Source organism: Salvelinus fontinalis, chromosome 6 (genome assembly GCF_029448725.1).
Source record: "Salvelinus fontinalis isolate EN_2023a chromosome 6, ASM2944872v1, whole genome shotgun sequence".
In the NCBI taxonomy this organism is placed as follows: domain Eukaryota; kingdom Metazoa; phylum Chordata; class Actinopteri; order Salmoniformes; family Salmonidae; genus Salvelinus; species Salvelinus fontinalis.
Window position 1 is genome coordinate 33,614,892 of NC_074670.1, and position 23,389 is coordinate 33,638,280.

The 23,389-nt window shown below is 44.4% G+C and overlaps 1 protein-coding gene across 5 annotated transcripts in view; it reads left to right on the top strand.

The window, feature by feature from the left end:
- Positions 1-23,175, top strand: part of LOC129857715 (thyroid hormone receptor-associated protein 3-like) — a 41,172-nt gene extending 17,997 nt beyond the window's left edge. For 2 of the 5 annotated variants that reach the window (XM_055926223.1, XM_055926222.1), the window contains exons 3-11: positions 12,998-13,921; positions 14,651-15,379; positions 15,748-15,920; positions 16,474-16,585; positions 17,036-17,120; positions 19,242-19,423; positions 19,792-19,984; positions 20,258-20,407; positions 20,617-23,175. In XM_055926223.1, coding sequence (XP_055782198.1) covers positions 12,998-13,921; positions 14,651-15,379; positions 15,748-15,920; positions 16,474-16,585; positions 17,036-17,120; positions 19,242-19,423; positions 19,792-19,984; positions 20,258-20,407; positions 20,617-20,871 — 2,803 coding nt within the window. In that variant the 3' untranslated portion in view covers positions 20,872-23,175. Of the gene's footprint in view, positions 1-10,510; positions 11,882-12,997; positions 13,922-14,650; positions 15,380-15,747; positions 15,921-16,473; positions 16,586-17,035; positions 17,121-19,241; positions 19,424-19,791; positions 19,985-20,257; positions 20,412-20,616 lie in introns of those variants that run through there. The other 3 variants (XM_055926225.1, XM_055926226.1, XM_055926224.1) reach the window with 3 other exon arrangements.
- The last annotated feature ends 214 nt before the right edge of the window (positions 23,176-23,389 follow it).

The window sequence follows — 23,389 nt, forward strand, 5'->3', positions numbered from 1 at the left end:
GTAATAGCCTTGGCTTCATGCATGTTAACATTAGGAGCCTCCTCCCTAAGTTTGTTTTGTTCACTGCTTTAGCACACTCTACCAACCCGGATGTATTAGCCGTGTCTGAATCCTGGCTTAGAAAGACCACCAAAAATTCAGACATTTTTATCCACAATTACAATATTTTCAGACAAGATAGAACGGCCAAAGGGGGCGGTGTTGCAATCTACTGCAAAGACTGCCTGCAGAGTTCTGTTATACTATCCAGGTCTGTTCCCAAACAATTTGAACTTCTACTTTTAAAAATCCACCTCTCTAAAAACAAGTCTCTCACCGTTGCCGCCTGCTATAGACCACCCTCTGCCCCCAGCTGTGCTCTGGACACTATATGTGAACTGATTGCCCCCCATCTATCTTCAGAGCTCGTGCTGCTAGGCGACCTAAATTTGAACATGCTCAACACCCCAGCCACCCTACAATCTAAGCTTGATGCCCTCAATCTCACACAAATTATTAATGAACCTACCAGGTACCACCCCAATTCCGTAAACACGGGTACCCTCATAGATATCATCCTAACAAACTTGCCCTCCAAATACACCTCTGCTGTTTTTAACCAAGATCTCAGCGATCACTGCCTCATTGCCTGCATCCGTAATGGGTCAGCGGTCAAACGACCTCCACTCATCACTGTCAAACGCTCCCTGAAACACTTCAGCGAGCAGGCCTTCCTAATTGACCTGGCCGGGGTATCCTGGAAGGATATTGATCTCATCCCGTCAGTAGAGGATGCCTGGTCATTTTTTAAAAATGCCTTCCTCACCATCTTGAATAAGCATGCCCCATTCAAGAAATTTAGAACCAGGAACAGATATAGCCCTTGGTTCTCTCCTGACCTGACTGCCCTTAACCAACAGAAAAACATCCTATGGCGTTCTGCATTAGCATCGAACAGCCCCCGTGATATGCAACTTTTCAGGGAAGCCAGAAACCAATATACACAGGCAGTTAGAACAGCCAAGGCTAGCTTTTTCAAGCAGAAATTTGCTTCCTGCAACACAAATTCAAAAAAGTTCTGGGACACCGTAAAGTCCATGGAGAATAAGAACACCTCCTCCCAGCTTCCAACCGCCCTGAAGATAGGAAACACTGTCACCACCGACAAATCCACTATAATTGAGAATTTCAATAAGCATTTTTCTACGGCTGGCCATGCTTTCCACCTGGCTACCCCTACCCGGGATAACAGCACTGCCCTCCCCTCTGCTACTCGCCCAAGCCTTCCCCATTTCTCTTTCTCCCAAATACAGTCAGCTGATGTTCTTAATGAGCTGCAAAATCTGGACCCTTACAAATCAGCCGGGCTAGATAATCTGGACCCTTTCTTTCTAAAACTATCTGCTGAAATTGTTGCCACCCCTATTACTAGCCTCTTCAACCTCTCTTTCGTGTCGTCTGAGATCCCCAAAGATTGGAAAGCAGCTGCGGTTATCCCCCTCTTCAAAGGGGGGGACACCCTTGACCCTAACTGCTACAGACCTATATCTATCCTACCCTGCCTTTCTAAGGTCTTCGAAAGCCAAGTCAACAAACAGATTACCGACCATTTCGAATCACACCACACCTTCTCCGCTATGCAATCTGGTTTCAGAGCTGGTCATGGGTGCACCTCAGCCACGCTCAAGGTCATAAACGATATCGTAACCGCCATCGATAGGAAACAATACTGTGCAGCCGTATTCATTGACCTGGCCAAGGCTTTTGACTCTGTCAATCACCACATCCTCATTGGCAGACTCGACAGCCTTGGTTTCTCTAATGATTGCCTCGCCTGGTTCACCAACTACTTCTCTGATAGAGTTCAGTGTGTCAAATCGGAGGGTCTGTTGTCCGGGCCTCTGGCAGTCTCTATGGGGGTGCCACAGGGTTCAATTCTTGGACCGACTCTCTTCTCTGTTTACATCAATGATGTCGCTCTTGCTGCTGGTGATTCTCTGATCCACCTCTACGCAGACGACACTATTCTGTATACTTCTGGCCCTTCTTTTGACACTGTGTTAACAACCCTCCAGGCGAGCTTCAATGCCATACAACTCTCCTTCCGTGGCCTCCAACTGCTCTTAAATACAAGTAAAACCAAATGCATGCTCTTCAACCGATCGCTGCCTGCTCCGGCCCGCCTGTCCAACATCACTACTTTGGACGGCTCTGACTTAGAATATGTGGACAACTACAAATACCTAGGTGTCTGGTTAGACTGTAAACTCTCCTTCCAGACCCACATCAAACATCTCCAATCCAAAGTCAAATCTAGAATTGGCTTCCTATTCCGCAACAAAGCATCCTTTACTCATGCTGCCAAACATACCCTTGTAAAACTGACCATCCTACCAATCCTCGACTTCGGTGATGTCATTTACAAAATAGCCTCCAAAACCCTACTCAATAAATTGGATGCAGTCTATCACAGTGCCATCCGTTTTGTCACCAAAGCCCCATATACTACCCACCACTGCGACCTGTACACTCTCGTTGGCTGGCCCTCGCTTCATACTCGTCGCCAAACCCATTGGTTCCAGGTCATCTACAAGACCCTGCTAGGTAAAGTCCCCCCTTATCTCAGCTCGCTGGTCACCATAGCAGCACCTACCCGTAGCACGCGCTCCAGCAGGTATATCTCTCTAGTCACCCCCAAAACCAATTCTTCCTTTGGACGCCTCTCCTTCCAGTTCTCTGCTGCCAATGACTGGAACGAACTACAAAAATCTCTGAAACTGGAAACACCTATCTCCCTCACTAGCTTTAAGCACCAGCTGTCAGAGCAGCTCATAGATTACTGCACCTGTACATAACCCATCTACAATTTAGCCCAAACAACTACCTCTTTACCTACTGTATTTATTTATTAATTTATTTTGCTCCTTTGCACCCCATTATTTCTGTCTCTACTTTGCACTTTCTTCCAATGCAAACCAACCATTCCAGTGTTTTTTTTAGTTTTTATTTTACTTGCTGTGTTGTACTCACTTCGCCTCCATGGCCTTTTTATATTTTTATTTATTTATACATATATCTGTTTGCCTTCACCTCCCTTATCTCACCTCACTTGCTCACATTGTATATAGACTTATTTTTTTTATCTTTTTCACTGTATTATTGACTATATGTTTGTTTTTACTCCATGTGTAACTATGTGTTGTTGTATGTGTCGAACTGCTTTGCTTTATCTTGGCCAGGTCGCAATTGTAAATGAGAACGTGTTCTCAATTTGCCTACCTGGTTAAATAAAGGTTAAATAAAAAAATAAAAAAATAAATAAAATCGACCAAGGCGCAGCGTGCATGTAGTTCCACATCTTTTAATGAAAGTGAAACCGATACAACCAAAAAACAAGCAGGTAAACAGCAAAGAGCGTGACGCAAACCGAGGTGCACACAAACACACACGGAAAATAATTACCCACAAAACACAGGTGGGAAAAGGCTACCTAAGTATGGTTCTCAATCAGAGACAACGATAGACAGCTGCCTCTGATAGAGAACCACACCCCACATTCACATTGGCTTATTGTCACGATCGTGTGGCGGATTGACGGACCAAAATGCAGCAGTTGGAAAATAAGCCATCTTCTTTTATTAAAACACGAAGATGAACACGACACAAAAACACTTTAACAAAACAACAAAATAACAAAACGACCGTGAAGCTACAAACGTTGTGCACAAACATACAGGCTACTAACGTTCTTACATAGACAATTACCCACAATTAATGAGAGCCTATGGCTACCCTAAATAAGGCTCCCAATCAGAGACAACCGACATCAGCTGTCTCTAATTGGGAACTCATTCAGGTAACCATAGACTCTTCTAGATCACTCACCAACATAGACAACGCTAGACATCTACACTAAACACAAAACCATATTTTACACCCCATAACCCCTTTACCAAATAAACATAAAAAACCAACAAAACATAAACATTACCCATGTCACACCCTGACCTAACTAAAATAATCAAGAAAACAAAGAATAATAAGGCCAGGGCGTGACATAACCCCCCCCTTGAGGCGCGAACTCCGGGCGCACCATACACAGTCTAGGGGAGGGTCTGGGTGTGCTCCCCTCCACGGTGGCGGCTCCGGCTCTGGTCGTAGTCCCCACGTCACCACAGTACCTAACCACCTCCTAGGCCTCCTCCAAACGACCCCCCTCCACATTAACCCCATTGCATTCAGGGGCAGTTCCAGACTAAGGGGCAGTACCAGGGTAAGAGGCAGTACCAGGGTCAGGGGCAGTACTAGGGTCAGGGACAGTACCAGGGTAAGGGGCAGCACCAGGGTAAGGGGCAGCACCAGGGTAAGGGGCAGCTCCAGGGTAAGGGGCAGCTCCGGACTGAGGAATGGCAGCTCCGGACTGAGGGACTGCAGCTCCGGACTGAGGGACTGCAGCTCCGGACTGAGGGACAGCCCATGGCTGGCTGACAGATCTGGCTGCTCATGGCTGGCTAACTGATCTGGCTGCTCATGGCTGGCTGACGGATCTGGCTGCTCATGGCTGGCTGACGGATCTGGCTGCTCATGGCTAGCTGACGGATCTGGCTGCTCATGGCTAGCTGACGGATCTGGCTGCTCATGGCTAGCTGACGGATCTGGCTGCTCATGGCTAGCTGACGGATCTGGCTGCTCATGGCTAGCTGACGGATCTGGCTGCTCATGGCTAGCTGACGGATCTGGCTGCTCATGGCTAGCTGACGGATCTGGCTGCTCATGGCTAGCTGACGGATCTGGCTGCTCATGGCTAGCTGACGGATCTGGCTGCTCATGGCTAGCTGACGGATCTGGCTGCTCATGGCTAGCTGACGGATCTGGCTGCTCATGGCTAGCTGACGGATCTGGCTGCTCATGGCTAGCTGACGGATCTGGCTGCTCATGGCTAGCTGACGGCTCTGGCAGATCCTGTCTGGTTGGCGGCTCTGGCAGATCCTGTCTGGTTGGCGGCTCTGGCAGATCCTGTCTGGTTGGCGGCTCTGGCAGATCCTGTCTGGTTGGCGGCTCTGGCAGATCCTGTCTGACGGACGGCTCTAGCGGCTCCTGTCTGGCTGGCGGCTCTAGCGGCTCCTGTCTGGCGGACGGCTCAGTGGGCTCATGGCAGACGGGCGGCTTTGCAGGCTCATGGCAGACGGGCGGCTTTGCAGGCTCATGGCAGACGGGCGGCTTTGCAGGCTCATTGCAGACGGATGGCTCAGATGGCGCTGGGGAGACGGATGGCTCAGATGGCGCTGGGGAGACGGATGGCTCAGATGGCGCTGGGGAGACGAGCAGTTCAGTCAATGCTGTGCAGACGGCAGATTCCTGCCGGCTGAGGCGCACTGTAGGCCTGGTGCGTGGTGCCGGGACTGGTGGCACCGGGCTGGGGACACGCATCTCAGGGCTAGTGCGGGGAGCAGCAACAGGACGCACAGGACTCTGGGGACACACAGGAGGCTTGGTGCGTGGTTTAGACACTGGTGGTAAAGGGCTGGAGACACGCACCATATAGCTAGTGCGTGGAGGAGGCACTGGTGGTACTGGGTTGGGGCGGGGAGGTGGCGCCGGAAATACCGGACCGTGCAGGCGTACTGGCTCCCTTGAACGCCGAGCCTGCCCAACCTTACCTGGTTCTCTGCTCCCCGTCGCCTGACCAGTGCGGGGAGGTGGAATAACCCGCACCGGCCTATGTAGGCGAACCGGGGACACCATGCGTAAGGCTGGTGCCATGTACGCCGGCCCGAGGAGACGCACTGGTGACCAGATGCGTTGGGCCGGCTTCATGACATATGGCTCAACGCTCAGTCTAGCCCGGCCGATACGTGGAGCTGCAATGTACCGAACCGGGCTATGCACGCGTACAGGAGACACCGTGCGCTCTACTGCGTAACACGGTGTCTGCCCGTACTCTCGCTCTCCACGGTAAGTACAGGAAGTAGGCGCAGGTTTCCTACCTGACTTCGCCACCCTCCCTTTAAGGCCCCCCCCAAGAAATTTTTGGGGTGTACTCACGGGTCTCCAGCCTTGTCTCCGTGCTGCCTCCTCATATCGCCTCCTCTCGGCTTTCGCTGCCTCCAGCTCTTCACGAGGGAGGCGATATTCTCCAGGTTGTGCCCATGGATCTTCTTCCAATTCCTCCTCCCAATTCCAGAGATCCTGTGTAGGTATGTCCTGTTGCCGCCTTCCATGCCGCTTGGTCCTATGGTGGGTAATTCTGTCACGATCGTGTGGCGGATTGACGGACCAAAATGCAGCAGTTGGAAAATAAGCCATCTTCTTTTATTAAAACACGAAGATGAACACGACACAAAAACACTTTAACAAAACAACAAAATAACAAAACGACCGTGAAGCTACAAACGTTGTGCACAAACATACAGGCTACTAACGTTCTTACATAGACAATTACCCACAATTAATGAGAGCCTATGGCTACCCTAAATAAGGCTCCCAATCAGAGACAACCGACATCAGCTGTCTCTAATTGGGAACTCATTCAGGTAACCATAGACTCTTCTAGATCACTCACCAACATAGACAACGCTAGACATCTACACTAAACACAAAACCATATTTTACACCCCATAACCCCTTTACCAAATAAACATAAAAAACCAACAAAACATAAACATTACCCATGTCACACCCTGACCTAACTAAAATAATCAAGAAAACAAAGAATAATAAGGCCAGGGCGTGACACTTATAAAGCAATAACTATTCTGGGTGCTGCAGTAAAAGTATTGTAGGGAGTACTCTGTAGGGTCTATAGAATGTACAGTACCAGTCAAAAGTTTGGACACACCTACTCATTCAAGGGTTTTTCTTTATTTTTACTATGTTCTATATTGTTGAATAGTAGTGAATACATCAAAACTATGAAATAGCGCGTGTTAAACAGCTTTGCACACTCTTGGCGTTCTCTCAACCAGTTTCATGAGGAATGCTTTTCCAACAGTCTTGAAGGAGTTCCCACATATGCTGAGCACTTGTTGGCTGTTTTTCCTTCACTCTGTGGTCCAACTCATCCAAAACCATCTCAATTGGGTTGAGGTCGGGTGATTTTGGAGGCCAGGTCATCTGATGCAGCACTCCATCACTCTCCTTCTTGGTCAAATAGCCCTTACACAGCCTGGAGGTGTGTTTTGGTTCATTGTCCTGTTGAAATACAAATAAAATCAAATTGTATTTGTCACATGCACTGAATACAACAGTGAAATACTTACTTACAAGCCGTTAACTAACAATGCTGTTTTAAGATAAATATGTGTTAAGTAAAAAATAGATAAGTAAAAAATAAGAAATAAAAGTAACAAATAATTAAAGAGCAGCAGTAAAATAACAATAGTGAGGCTATATACAGGGAGTACTGGTACGGAATCAATGTGCGGGGGCACCTGTTAGTCGAGGTAATTGAGGTAATATGTACATGTACGTAGAATTAAAGTGACTATGCATAGATAATAAACAGAGAATAGCAGCAGCGTATTGGGGGGGGGGGGGGGGGGCAATGCACATAGTCTGGGTAGCCATTTGATTAGCTGTTCAGGAATCTTATGGCTTGGGGGTAGAAGCTGTTGAGAAGCCTTTTGGACCTAGACTTGGCGCTCCGGTACCTCTTGCCGTAAGATAGCAGAGAGAAGAGTATGACTAGGGTGTATGGAGTCTTTTACAATTTTTAGGGCCTTCCCACTAAGCGCAAACCAGATGGGATAGCATATCACTGCAAGATGCTGTGGTAGCCATGCTGATTAAGTGTGCCTTGAATTCTAAATAAATCACTGATAGTGTTATCAGCAAAGCACCCCCACACCATCACACGTCCTCTATGCTCTATGGTGGGAACCACACATGGAGGGATTATCCGTTCACCTACTCTGTCTCACAAAGAAACGGTGGTTGGAGCCAAAAAACTCAAATTTGTACTCATCAGACCAAAGGACAGATTTCCACCGGTCTAATGTCTATTCATGTCTTAAAGTAATGAATGACTGTCGTTTTCCTTTGCTTATTTAAGCTGTTCTCGACATAATATGGACTTGGTCTTTTACCAAATAGGGCTATCTTCTGTATACCACCCTTACCTTGTCACAACACAACTGATTGGCTCAAACGCATTAAGAAGGAAGTAAATTCCACAAATGAACTTTTAACAAGGCACACCTGTTAACTGAAATGCATTCCATGTGACTACCTCATGATGCTGGTTGAGAGAATGTCAAGAGTGTGCAAAGCTGTCATCAAGGCAAAGAGTGGCTACATTGAAGAATCTCAAATAGAAAATATATTTTGATTTGTTTAACACTTTTTTGGTTACCACATGATGTTATTTCATAGATTTGATGTCTTCACTATTATTCTACAATTTAGAAAATAGTAAATATAAAGAAAAACCCTTGAATGAGTAGGTGACTGGTACTGTATATATGGTGTCATTTCTTGGGGCTCTGAATAATATGAAGTGTTGCTGGCCATTTACTCCACCCATTCCATTGGCGGTCACAATACGAATCATTGTATATGGAATACATAATCATCACATGTGCGATTATTGCACTACGGAAAACCCTCTAACCAAACAACAGTGCAGGGCATGAGCACAGAATTAAAGGGCAACTACACTAAAAAATCTACGTTTCTTAGTTTCTTTATAAGGCATGATATATAGTTATAGATTATTTGTAACACATTTATGTAGTGTTTATGAAGGCTTTTTGAAGGATTTATGAAGCCTTTATAAGCTGCACGTCATTTAAAGCTGGAATAAGCGAAGGCTTTGATTTCTTGTCAAACATGGAAAATGGGTCTTATAAAACATCTACCAGAGAAAGTCATAAAGTCATAAATTAGAAATACATTAAAACACAATAATGTTGAAGTAAAGACCCCTGCCAAATAATATCAACACTTAACATGTTTTCTGCCTTCAGTAAGTTTAAGAAACATTGCCTTGTGCCTTGAAATTCTGTTACCAATATCCCACATACTCTATCTTTAAGATATTTTCTCATTTCTAATAAGAGGAGAGAGGATAATGAAAGTTCACAGAAATAACAAGTAAAGGTAGAGCTATCAATTAGTTATAGTGTTTTTACTAATATACACTTTGTTTATGAATTATTAAGTGGATAAAACTTGTAATTCTGCGACCAAATCGGTAACAGAATTTCAGAAAGATCGGTAACAGAATTTCTGCTATTTTAATAGGCTAAAATGGGAAATCATAGTAGTCACAAACCACAGTTGGGTCACCTGCTACTGTCCTTCCACTGGAATATGGTTATGTTCAGCTGATAACGGTTTCCTTTCTATTTCTGTCGTCAGGTGGTCAAAACAAGAGTGTGAAAAGTCGGACAACCCCTCCCTCTCTCTCTCCTTCTCTACCTCCAATTAATGTCACCTCTCACAGCTCTTACTGACACCTACCCATGAGCCCCCTCTCTTTCCATTTACTGTAACCAGCAGCATCCTCATCCTTCATTTGGCCCAGATCGGACCAAATCTGAACCAATCATAGATATGCTATGTTATGTTACACAAAATTGGAACGCACAGTACATTACAGTACAGTAGAGCACAGTAGAGTACAGTTGTCACGACCTCCGCCGAAGTCGGTCCCTCTCCAGGTTCGGGCGGCGTTCGGGCGGTCGACGTCACCGGTCTTCTAGCCATCGCCGATCCACCTTTCATTTTCCATTGGTTTTGTCTTGTCTTCCCTCACACCTGGTTTCAATTCCAGCAATGACATGTTGTGTATTTAACCCTCTGTTCCCTCCATGTCCTCGTCCGGAATTGTTTATTGGAAGTGCTTGTGCACGTATTGTCTGGTGTGCGTCGGGTTATGTACCCATTGATTGTTCTGTTTTCCGGTGAGCTTTTGTTATTAAACTGCGCCGTTGGAAACACAGCTTTTGCTCTCCTGCGTCTGACTTCTCTGCCGCCAGTACGCACCCCTTACAACAGTAAAGTAAAGAAAAGCAGTGTATAGTTCAGTACTCGAGAATAGAGTGGAGTAGAGTTCAGTACAGTACACAGTAGACCACACTAGAGTTGAGTACACTATAATGTATTGTACTGAACTGTACAGTTCCGAATACTGTTCTGAACTGAATTATACTTTACTAAATTCTACTCTACTTTAATATACTCTACTCTACTGAACTCTACTGTACTGCACTGAATTCTACTCTACTGTGCTGTGCTGTACTCTACTGAGCTCTACTGTGCTGTACTTTGATGTCCAAACTTGTGAAACATAGACGTCAATGATTGGTTCAGATTTGGTCCGTTCCGGACCAACCAAAGGACCAACCAAATAGGGTCTTGTTTGGTGGCGGAGCTCAGTAAAAATAATATCCAAATATGCAAAGGAGGATATTGCATATTTCTACCTTTGTGTACCTATTCAGGATACATTTCCTCAGGTGTTATTGACTCTGTTTCATGTCGGTGCGGTGTTTGTGTTTCGTGTTTGTTTATTTATTAAAACACTCACTCACTCCCTGAACTTGTTTCCCGACTCTCAGTGTACTCGTTACAGTCAAGGTGTCATGTCATAGCTGACACCCCAGTCTTTCTGCAGATGTCCATGGTGTAATATTTGAGTGTGCTTGGAAGGGGTTACAGTGGTGCTGAAGCATACACTTTTTGATTTCCTGCCTCAACCCATGCATTTCCTGTGCTTTATGGTGAGTTGGCGCTCATATTAACTGCAGAGTGACAACAGCTTTGTACTGGCCTTACCCAGGGTCGGGTGCACTTTATACAAAGGGAATTGATGTGTGTGGGAAAGAGCTCTGGCGCTGTGATAGCACACTTGCCTCAGTGAGACTTGGTTCTTGGCTATTGTAATGAGCTCTCCCACTACTACACAGGCCTTTGACTTGCACCAGAAACATTTCAGAATTATTTGCATTACCCGCACCTCTCTGATTCGGAGGGGTTGGGTTAAATGCGGAAGACACATTTCAGTTGAATGCATTCAGTACAACTGACTAGGTACCCCCTTTTCCCTTACTACGATATTGGCATTCCTTAATAGGCTACATGTTCAACATCTACCTAGTGCTTTTACTATGATGTGTAGCCCTAAATGGAAATGAATCTGTCAGTCGGCTGCAATGTTGTTCATTTGCAAGGGAAACTGGTTTGAGTGTGACGCCACCGGCCACTCTTGCTGCTGGCAGAATTGTTTTGTGGAGTCTAAAATGCATGGCAGCTCTTCTCCGTGGAGTGACACTGCATGGCACTATTAAGCCATGGTCTTGAGTTCTGTGAGTTCAGAAAAGAGATGGCTTGAACTTGCAAGTCAATGCTGGACCTGGATTGGCCTATCACTGTTTAGTGTATGGAATGTAACCCTCTCGCAGTACAAGACGGCACACGCCAAAAAAAAAGACTTATTTTAGATGTAAGCATTCTATGAAATGTTCCTTCATCAAAAGTACTGCATTTACCCACAAATCTTTAGCATTTCAAGTGAAATTTAAATCCAATGCAAAGATAGCCTACATTGTTTGGTTTTAAAATGCTGTACATGCTGTATTATGTAATATTCCATTCCCATCATAAAACTGTGCTTTTAGCTGTCCTAAATCCCTGTATATAGTAGCTGGCTGACTGAATTTCTCCTTTTAGCCTAGGTTTCTGGGCAGGCTGGCCAGCCAGGGTAATTGGCAAGCCGAGCCCCCTCCTTTTGCTTTGAAGGATTAGAGTAGACATTTTTCCCATATGGCCCATGTGACTGCCTCTTTCCACTAGTGCTCAGCATAAGAGACGCAGAGTGTCTTGTTTTCAATGTGAGTGTGCAATGCTGCTCGGTGCACTATCTTCTCTACCTACTCTTTATTCCAATGAAAAAACACACTGGGTGAGTAGTACCGCAGGGCTCTGTTATTTACTTCAAAGGTTTCCAGATGGGTCTCACTTAGGAGTACTAGATTGTTCTGTCAATAGTGGTTTTCTTTTTCGATTTTGTGCGCTTTTAGTCTAAGTGATGTAATTGTAGGTATTTTTCTGTAATGCTGACTGTAGTTTGAATTTCTCCTTGTTATTTGTGCAAGTTATCCATCTTTGCCTGCGTAGGGATATCGACTGCAGTGCAAAGCTGCTGAGCAGTTTGAGATTTTGATGACTTTTAACTCATATGTTGTCAAAGGATTCTGACTATTTACCAGGCTATTTATCGTCGGATCGTGCTGATATGTGAGTAGTCTCAGATGTATCCTCTTTAAATGAGGTTGTTCTCTTTACTGTAGCTAAGATGGACCATCTTAGCCACAGATGGTCAAGTAAATCTTAATACTTACAGAGGCGATAGATTGTTTAGAACCTGGAGAAACTTGTCTAGTGGTACTGAAGGCTACTTCGGCTATGCTTTAGTGTCCATGGTGCTATGGAGCCACCATGTGGACTGGGTAGTCCTCACAGCCATGTCTCTAGATGAATTGAGAAGTCTGTTTTTCTCCTTTGCTCCATTGTGCACCCATGTATTCCCACCTCCCAGCAGTTACATTTGAAGATGTGGTTTTGCTACCTCTGTTAATATATTTGTCAGATGCACACCGATGCGTCAGTGTGCCATATACATGGGATTAGGATGTACTTTGCAGAAACAAAACTGCTAAGTACATGAGTGTCTGTCCCTTTTTTTCTTTTCTGCCTGTAACCAGCAGGCACTTGATTATTTTTTTTTAAGCTGTAGACCCAATGTGAACTTGAAACAAAATGTGTTGGCCTAGTTGTTTCAAAGGTCTTGGAAGGAGGACAGCATCACTTTCTTAAGCAACACAAACAAATGTATTGCTCAGGCTATAAGGTTGTTTATAGTCTTGAGAAAAACAGCATTGCACACCTTATTCCTCAAAGTACTTTTTTTCGAATGATATTTATACAATGGAATGTGTAATCAGTAATCTTCTCTTCGTCTTCCCTCCCTTTCATCTCTCTATCCCTTCTGCCTTCTCTCTTTCTCCCACTTTCAAAGCTCTAGGTCCCGCACTCGCTCGCGCTCCAGATCTCATTCTCCATCCCACAATAACCGAGAACGGAACTACCCAAGGGAGTACCAGAATAATAACCGCGAGTTCCGGGGCTACCACCGAGGCTTCCGGAGGCCCTACTACTTCAGAGGCCGAGGGAGTGGCTACTTCCCACGGGGGCGCTTCCAGAGGGGTGGGGGAGGCGGCTATAACAACTACCGCCCCAATAACTGGCAGAACTACAGGCAGCACCCCCAACAGCAGCAGCAGCAACAACAACAGCAGCAGCAGCAACAACCCCACAGCCCTAGACGGGGACGATCCCGTACCCCTAAAAAGCGCTCTGGTAGCCCTCATTCCCACAGCCACTCCAAGTACTCGGACCGCTCTTCCTCGCCCCGATCCCGGCGTTCCCACCACTCCTCTTCCTCACATTCCTCCTCTCCCACACGCAGGTCGGGCTCTGGGTCGGCTACGCAGAACTCTAAGGATGTCAAGGAGGAGCGTTCTGCCTCCAAGGAGGTCCAGAAGAAAGGAGGAGGAGGAGGACATGGTGAGCCCGTGGAGAACACAGGGGGGTCTGCAGGGCCTGATGGGGGCGACAGTGGGGACAAGCCCAAGGCTAACTGGCAGGGCGTGACGGATCACAGCAACAGCCCCAAGGGGTCAAGTCCTCAGGTGCGCTCAGCTGTTATCATTGGTCAGGGCGCTCCAGCTTCGACCCAGTCTAGTCCCTCTCCTAAAAGCACTAATGCTAATGGCCCCAATTACAATGGTGCCCCCTCATGGCAGATACAGACGGTGGGCAGTTCATCTTCCACCAAAAGCCCTTCTCAGAAAAGCCCCACACCTGTGTTCTCTGGCTTTGGTTTCTTCTCTAAAGACAACCTGGCAGGGGATAAAGCAGCTATCTCTTCAGTGTTCAAAAGGTAATACAAATATTTGTCTCTTTTTCTCTTTGCCACTTATGAAATATCTTTAGAAGTGAAAGGTTAACACACACACTACCATGTTTTTCTCATTTTTTGTGCAAGAATTTACTGCCCCCAAGTTCACGTTGTAGCACACGATTATTGCCAACATTTTGGTCAAAGACCCTTTTAATGGCTAGGAAATATCTGTCATAGTTATTGAAACCTTTAATTTAGTGAGGTTAGTAGATCGTTGTAATGTGCCAATTGTATGAGTCTTTTATTTGTATTTAGAATTCATGGTTCTTTCCCAAAGCGTCATGCACCACGTAGAATGATTTGTCCCTGGTATTTGTTCTTGGCCCTAAGCCCTTGGGGAAGTGGTGGTCGTCATAGCATGCTGAAACAGGAGTTTGTAAGTTGAGAAGGCATACCAGACCCTTGGGAGGTTTGAGATGTGTGTGTTTTCTTGGCCAGTCAACGCTGCACTAACCATGACAAATCCCTCATGGCTTGGGCCTTTGAAGAAGGGAGATCTTTTGCTGGCCGTCATATTCTATGTTTACAACTTTATCATCCATTACCCTAAATCTTCCACAATAAATGGGATTTTTACCTACACCATTGACAAGCATCCTTATTTCTTTCGCACTGTTTTGTAATAAAGTTGCAGGGCACTCACCTGAACTGTTGTTCAAGATGCATTTAAACACAGTTGTTTCTCTTTCTCTCTTCGCCATTGTCTAGGTTCTTGGAAGAGCACAATCATAAGAAAAAGCAGTCCGGTTGGGAGAATGGCAGAGAGATGGAAACCAATGGTGGGGATGTGGAGCGGGAGAAAGGGAATGGCATGAAGGCCTCTGGGGGCATCTTTGACAGAGAGCCCGACAAAGGGGAGAATGAGAAGTACAGGGAAGACTTTGACGATGAGGGGAATGTGTCGTTGAACCGCTTCTTGAAAGCCTCCCCTTTCTTTTCCTGCGATGGCGAGGAAGAGGAGTTGATACCCAAGCCCCGTCCCAAGGTGCTCCGCAAAGAGCATGACCGGGAGGACGACGAGTCGCCCAAGCCCAAGAGCAAAGTCACCCTCTCGGCCCGCGAGCTATTTGAAGAGCGCTTCGGCAAGTGGGAGGACCTGGCCAACTTGCAGGCGGCTGCCAAATATGATGATCTTGATGCCATGGCGGAGGAGATTTACCGCAGCCGGAAGCAGGAGAAGGCTGCGGCCATAGCTGCGGCCCTGGCCAAGAGAGAGGCCATTGCGGGCATGCTCAGAGGCTTCTCCCCGGAGAACGTCAGCAAAGACAGCAGGAAGGAGAAAGCTGCCTCCAGCCCGTCCCCCACACCCGCACCATGGAGGATCTCTGACCGAGAGATGTTCGTGGTCAGGGGGGAGGACTCTCCCCCAAGGGCCTCTGAGAAAAGAGGAGCGGAGTTCAGTGTCAGAATGGATTCTCTCAGAGATGACATGGCAAGGTAAGCAGTATGCACCATCATCACATAGATTCACATAGAGACTCTGATGCCTTACCGCCTTGGATAGGTTTCAATCTCCATTAGCAGGAAGCCATGAATCATGCGACACACTCTTTGGCTCAGGCCTGGACCATGTTTTATAGCCTCTTTGAGTCATAGTTCTATGAAACCATGAGCTTTGTCAAAATGAATAAAGATGTGTGCTATGACAATTGAGCTAATGACATTACCCCTCCCGATTAAATCTTTCAGGTGTTTATTAAAGTCTCATGAGAAAGATCCCATTCTCTTTGTTCTCTGTTTATTTTCGCCATAAAGGGAAAAGGTGTGACATTAAATTAATTTTTTTTGTTTTGTCTCTTCCCCAGCTCCTCGGGTTTTATGGTTGGTGAGCGAAGGTCATCACGGGATCTTGTGCATCCTACTAAAAAGGAGCAGAAGTTTCGCTCTGTCTTCCAGCACATTCAGGCCACACAGTTACAAAGGAGTCCCTCAGAGCTGTTTGCACAGCACATTGTCACCATTGTCCACTACATAAAAGGTGACTGACCTCTTTCACACATGATCCTTTGCAACTGACCAGTCTCTCTGCTAGCTGTGCTTTAACACAGGTGCAATTGCGATATCAAAAGGTTTATATAGCCTATAGAGTATATCATTTGATAGGTCAAACTGAAAAGGGTTGCCAAATGCTTGTGAAATAGCTTGGCCAGTATGCCTATCTAGCCCTGCCACACATTGCAATCCTGTGTGGGAAAGATTATGGAAAAATATTGCTGTACACCAAAAAAACATGGAGTCCTTTTTCAGGCACAAATCTAATTGAATTTGGTTTCGAGAAGTTTTCCAAAAATGTTTTTCATCGCTATGAAACATTTGCATGGGTATAATACATTTTATGACCCTATGAGGCTAATGAACTCACATTAAAATACATATATATAACCTTCGATACAGCTGAAAATATTGTTTTTATGGTCACAAGCTAACACTGTGCGTAACTTATGAATTTAAAGTAATAGGATAGTGCATTGGCACAGAATGTCTGGTCATATCTGTTGTGTAACACAAGTTCTGGTTCCTGTTGATTACAGCACAGCACTTTCCGTCCAACGGAATGACTCTAAACGAGCGATTTGCCATGTACCAAAGAAGAGCTGCACAAAAGGAAATGATGACGCCAAGAAAGAGCCCCGAGATACACAGGTAGAGTCTCCTTCTGCGTGACCATCTCACCTTCAGCTGTGGCATCACCTCTAGTTTTATCAAAGCTTGCAAAGGTATTCATCTTACCTTTTGTCATTCAGTGCACGTTCAATGGTGGTCTTGTTTGCTATGTGATATCCTGGAGTCATCCGGGTCTATACATTGCTCGTGGACAATTAATTTCAGTCCTCATCTGATCGTCACTGAAAATAAGAATAATTCCTTGCAGTCATTTCAGTACTCACCTGAGCAGCACAGACGTAAAACTAAGAGTAATTCAATACAGTCCTCACCTGAGCAGCAGACTTGAAACTAAGAGTAATTCTTGGCAGTCATTTCAGGCCTCATCTGAGCAGCACTGACCTAAAATGTTTTAGAGTAATCCCTTGCTTATGTTATATTTGCCACCTGAGCTGTGGCAAAGTTAGACCTTGTGTTTCTCTCTTGCAGGATAATTGATGTTTCTCTCAGTGCTTTTAAGAAACACTCTCACCTGTTTGAGAGGATGAAAAACTCCGGGGATGGCAGTTACAAGGTGACTGAACATTTTGAAATATGAAGTATTTTGGGAAACCTGACAAAACAACAGCAAGCGAGCGAGTGAGCCAGCCATCCACCTTTAGACTGCGTTCTCTGTCTAAGCCTGTGCTTTTCTTTGAAGGGAGATGCATAACGTCTAAAAGCAAAGCAAATGCAAAACGAGGCACATTGAATTTGTTGTGTGTTATATACTCCCCCTCCACGTATGATGATTTGGTTATACTGTGGGTACAAGCCCTCATGAGGCCATTGAGTCGAAAAACATGAGGGGTCAGAAATGGAAACGGCCAATTGCTCCTGTGTCCAAGCCATTCAAAGGACTCTAAACAAATGTCATAGTAAGTATTATTCTTCAACAAATAAGGGGAAATATAGTCAAAAGCAAAACCTGTTGTGCTTATACAGTCTCTAGGCCTACTTATAACTTCGGTCATTTGATGACATTGACTGAGACCATTTTGCGGTATGGCTACATTGAACTCTCTTCAAAACGGAAACATTTTAGGAGAATAAAAACAGAGTGAAAGTCAATGAACTCGGCCTTCAGGAGTTTGAAACCGCATTATGTTGTGTTGCAGAGGTTCAACATTGTGTTGTGCGGACCTGGGAAAGTACACTGAACAAAAATTTTAACGCAACAATTTTGTAGATTTGACTGAGTTATAGTTCATATAAGGAAATCGGTCAATTGAAATAAATGAATTAGGCCCTAATCTACGAATTTCACGACTGGGAATACAGATATGCATCTGTTGGTCACAGATACACTATATATACAGAATAACTGTTCGTCAGGAGCTTAATGAAATGGGTTTCCAGGGAAGAACTGGGACATTTTCAGCTTCCAGGAATTGTGTACGGATGCTTGCCAAAGGGGGCTGTGCATTATTATGCTGAAACATGAGGTGATGGTGACGGATGAATTGTACAATAATGGGCCTCAGGATCTCGTCACGGTATCTCTGTGCATTCAAATTGCAATCAATAAAATGCAGTTGTGTTCGTTGTCTGTAGCTTATGTCTGCCCATACCAAAACCCCACCATCACCATGGAGCACTCTGTTCACAACGTTGACATCAACAAACCACTCGTCCACATGACGCCATACATGCCTTCTGCCATCTGGTACAGTTGAAACCGGGATTTATCCGTGAAGAGCACAATTGTCCAGCTTGTCAGTGGCCATATGAGCATATGCCCTCTGAAGTCGGTTACGACGCTGAACTGCAGTCAGGTCAAGACCCTGGTGAGGACGACGAGCACGCAGATGAGCTTCCCTAAAACGTTTTCTGACAGTTTGTGCAGACATTCTTTGGCTGTGCAAACCCACAGTTTCATCAGCTGTCCGGGTGGCTGGTCTCAGACGATCCCGCAGGTGAAGAAGCCGAATGTGGAAGTCCTCTGGGCTGCCGTGGTTACACGTGGTCTGCGGTTGTGAGGCCGGTTGGATGTACTGCCAGATTCTCTAAAACGACGTTGGAGACTGCTTATGGTAGAGAAATTATCATTCAACTCTCTGGCAATAGCTATGGTGGACATTCCTGCAGTCAGCATGCCAATTGCGCACTCCCTCAAAACTTGAGACATCTGTGGCATTGTGTTGTGTGACAAAACTGCACATTTTAGAGTGGCCTTTTATTGTCCCCAGCACAAGGTGCACATGTGTAATGATCATGATGTTTAATCAACTTCTTGACATGCCACACCTGTCAGGTGGATGGATTATCTTGGCAATGGAGAAAAGCTCACTAACATGGATGTAAACACGTGTGCAAAACATTGGAGAGAAATATGTTTTTTGTGCACATGCAAGATTTCTGGGATATTTTATTTCAGCTCATGAAACATGGGATCAACACTTTACATGTTGCGTTTTGATTTTTGTTCAGTGTAGTTCCTGAATGGTCTGTTTTCACTTATGACGGTCAAATGTTACACAGCAGCCGTTAAACGGGCAGTTCCCAGAGTTTGTTGGTTAGTTATGGTCTTGTAACAGTTCTCCCGGCCCCTCGCATGCAGTGTACAAACAAGACTGATTGCAGACTGACAGCACCTCTCAATGCTAACCCATAGCATGTCCATGTCCTTGTGTTCTTTTTATTTTTACCTGCACAGGACGAAGGTAAAAAAATTAAGGGTGACTCAATGGACCTTCGTCTGGATATTGAGCGCCGTAAAAAATATTCCACCCGGGAGAGAGATTATAAACAGGATGGGGGGAGAGATTCAGGAGACTCCCCAGACGCTAGCATGGATAGGTCCGCTGAGAAATCCTCCAAGCACCACAAGAAGTCCAAGTATGTTCAACCAACTCAGACTCTATAGCAGTGGTTCTCAACCCTCTCATCGGGGCCCCCCGCAGTTCCATGTATTTGATTTATTACATAGCTAGCACACCTGATTCAACTTGTCAACTAATTATCACGCCTTTGACAATGTGAATCAGATGAGTTAGTTCAGAGCTACAGCAAAATTGTGAAAGGTCTGATGGTCCCTGAGAGGTTTTTGAACCACTTCTCTATCACAAGCATCACAATCACTTTACTTTACTACATTCCATTTACAAGTCATGTACATATCTACAACTAGCCAGGGTCTTACAAGACAAGCAATGGAGCTAACAATAAACTGATTTTTAAAGTTATTTTGGTCCCTCAACCTTAAGCTCTTCCTCCAGGAAAAACAAGAAGAAGCAATCTCGCTCTCGCTCCTCCTCTTCATCTGCCGAATCTCACAGGGGAGGAGACTATCCCCACAAGGAGCCTGAGCTCAAAGACGAGGGCTTTAACAAGGCCAGGCTGGGGCCTCGGGGGGACTATGGCGGCCCCACGGAGAGGGGACGAGGACGCGGAGGCTTTGTAAGTCTGCTCATGGATGTGCACTCATATTAATTTTGGAAAGTAAAGGATCTGATAAAGAATATAATCATTAAAAGAACAATACAAAGTACCGCCACAACTAACCTGAAAAAAACCCATTTAAAATAGAAAAATATGCCATGATAGCAGTTTATTTTCTTCTTTGGCTTTGCACTTGGAAAGATTTATCTGGAAATCAAACTCATCGATAGTTATTTTAATTTGTGCAATAATTGTCTTGTTTTTGTGATCTGTGTCTGACTCATATTGCAGCAATTTAGAATAAGAGGAAGGGGCTGGAACAGGGGAAATGACCAGGGAAACAATGCTAACGGTAATCCCCCTAACATGGCCATACCAGTTCACCCCAAGAATGAGGACTTGGATCCAGAGTACACCCCCAAGAGCCGAAAATACTACTTGGTAGGTTTGTACCCATGCCATTATAAATTATATATTTGTTTCCTCTTGCCTATATATAAAATTCCATACTCAAATTAATTCATTACTCAAATCGGTGAATTCAACAAATTCACAACTCATTTGAACTTGCTAATAATGGTACTACCTTCAAGCTCACTTCAAGATATTAATTCTTTCTCTCCTTTCCTGTCTTTCCATTTCTCCTTCAGCATGATGTCAGGGAGGGCGAGAGGAAGTGGGTGGACAACCGAGGACGGGGGAACTTCCTGCGTGGCAGCAGGGGCCGTTTCATTATCCGGAAGGCCAGCGTTGGCCCACCCAACAACAAAAGCAGCCCCAAGTGGACACATGACAAGTTCCAGGTCAACGGGGGGGAGGAGGAGGGCGAGCCCCAGGAGGAGGTAATGGAGCAGGACCACAAAGACCAGGAGAAGTCTGAAGACATTGAAAACACTGAGCAGTGAGGGAGAACAGGGAGAGAGAAACATTGTCCCAGCACAGTGGCAATGTTCTACTGTCTTAAGTCATCTGGGTCGTGTTCAAATGGATGAAAACAGACTGAAACAGGGGAGGAAAGAACTACCTGGACTTGTCCAGTAACAAACATTGTCTAATAAGAAACTACCTGGACTTGTCCAATAAGAAAAGACCCTGCTCTCAGCCTTTATCCATCACAATGGCTGGACTTGGGAGAGAGTTACCCGTGCACAAATACACACATTAGGAATCAATCAGGACTCTCTTTGACACAATATCTTTATGCAACATTATGTTATACTTTTGTCAGGGTATAGCTAACTTGTGTTTTATCTGCTTATAGTAGAAACACTGTTAGACAGTGAACTGCTGTGTTGGAAAAGGAACTATACGTAACCAACCTCTGCGCTTGATAGGTTAGCACTATGAACAGTGCATTGTGGCGTGTTATGCCTCTTAGTACAGGGCTGATGCAACATTGCATAACACTTTTTTTATATCTTGATGCGAGAAAGTCACACCTTTTTGCAAAGCACGACGAGGATATTTTTGTGCCTTAGACTTGTTCAAATATGTCAGACACATATTTATCTAATTAAATTACTTTTGAGGCCAAACAGATTAATACTATACTAGAATATACACATTTAAATTATTTATTATACAGTAGTGATAAATCGTACACTATTATCCGTCAACCGCAGAAAATGCAGTATACTGTTTTAGGATTTAACAATGTAACCTACGGATTTAAATACGTAGCATTCAACTACTTAACATTCAACTTTGTAGCATGTTTTTGGATTCTACCAGGGTAAAGTACAGCTAGAGGCAATCAAGCCCTTTTTACATGACAACTGGGACAGTTTCTAATGGTCTATATGGTTTAGGCCGTATGGTTTATAGTGGTCTTGCTAGTCCAGCATCTTGCAAATGACCCCTTTGACAATGGGACCAATTCGGGTCAAAGGTTATATTCTACAGACCTGCATTGTGGAGCGAAGCAGATGCTCACAGTCCCCCAGAAGAGCAAACAGCAGTGGTGGAAAAAGTACCCAATCGTCATACTTGAGTAAAAGTAAAGATACCTTAATAGAAAATGACTCAAAAAGTTGAGTCACCCAGTATAATTCTACTTGAGTAAAAGTCTAAAAGCATTTGATTTAAAATATTTTAAGTATCAAAAGTTAATTTAAAAATATACTTTAAAGTATAAATCATTTAAAATTCCTTATCAAACCAGACAGCACCATTTTCTTGTTTTTTAATTTATGGATAGCCAGGGGCACACTCCAACACTCAGACATAATTAACAAAAGCATGTGTTCTATGAGTCCGCCAGATCAGAGGCAATAGGGTCAGGGACATTCTCTTGATAAGTGCGTGAATTGGACCATTGTCCTGTCCTGCTAAGCATTCAAAATGTAAAGAGTACTTTTGGGTGTCAGGGAAAATGTGTGGAGTAAAAAGTACATTATTTTCTTTAGGAATGTAGTGAAGTCCAACTTATAAATAGTAAAGTACAGATACCCCAAAAAACGACTTAGGTAGTACTTTAAAGTATTTTTCACTTAAGTACTTTACACCACTGGCAAACAGAGACTGTTATTAAATAAATTGGCATACCCTGTCTGCAAAGTCACAATGGGCTACCTGGACGTTTGTTATCTTGTCTAGTGTGTTGAGAATCCTGTATTGGTTTGTTATATCTTGTACATTTCAGAACTGTTAACTTAGTCTTGGGTTGGGTGTGTACTACGTATTAATGTCTCACCATTGGAAGTCTGTGCCTCAGAAATACCTTTGCAAAGTCATTCATTTAACTTTTGATTAGGCGACAATTTGTAATTATTTGTAGCAATCAATGCTTCCTTTGTATATTAAGAACATTTGGTGATTGATTAGATCATGGCACACTCAATGCTTTGATGTGATAGGTTTTCTTCATTGAATGGGGACTTTGCCCCTTGTGTAACGTCTATGTTAAGTTTGGATTGCAGAGTACACTGTGTGGGGTGCAACACAGTCAACTTTAGTTAAATATAAAATATATTTTAAGGTATTTGGTAATTATTTTTGCTGTTCAAGAAAATATAGAAAAAGTAGACTGTTGCACTCTTTGGATTTGTATGTCTTGCTGTGGGAGGCACTTCTCTTTAATATACATGATAAACGTTGTGGTTGACACATTCATGTTCACTTTTATGTGGTTGGGGGCAATAACTTTTTTAAATGGTTCCTATAGCCAATGTTTTTCAGATGTAAATTAAAAAGAACTTTGGTTAATTTAACATCTGTTTAAATGTACTTCCGTGTTGCTTATTTTATGTATCTTTATTCAATAAGGAGTTAAATCTAACATTTACATTATTGACACCTGTCTATACTGTACTGGTAAGGGAAGGTTGTAAGAGCCAGAGCATAGGCCACACAGTACATGCAGAGCACAGTACATGCACTAGACACAAAGTGCAGAGATGTATAAGTCGTTATACTGACTTTCAT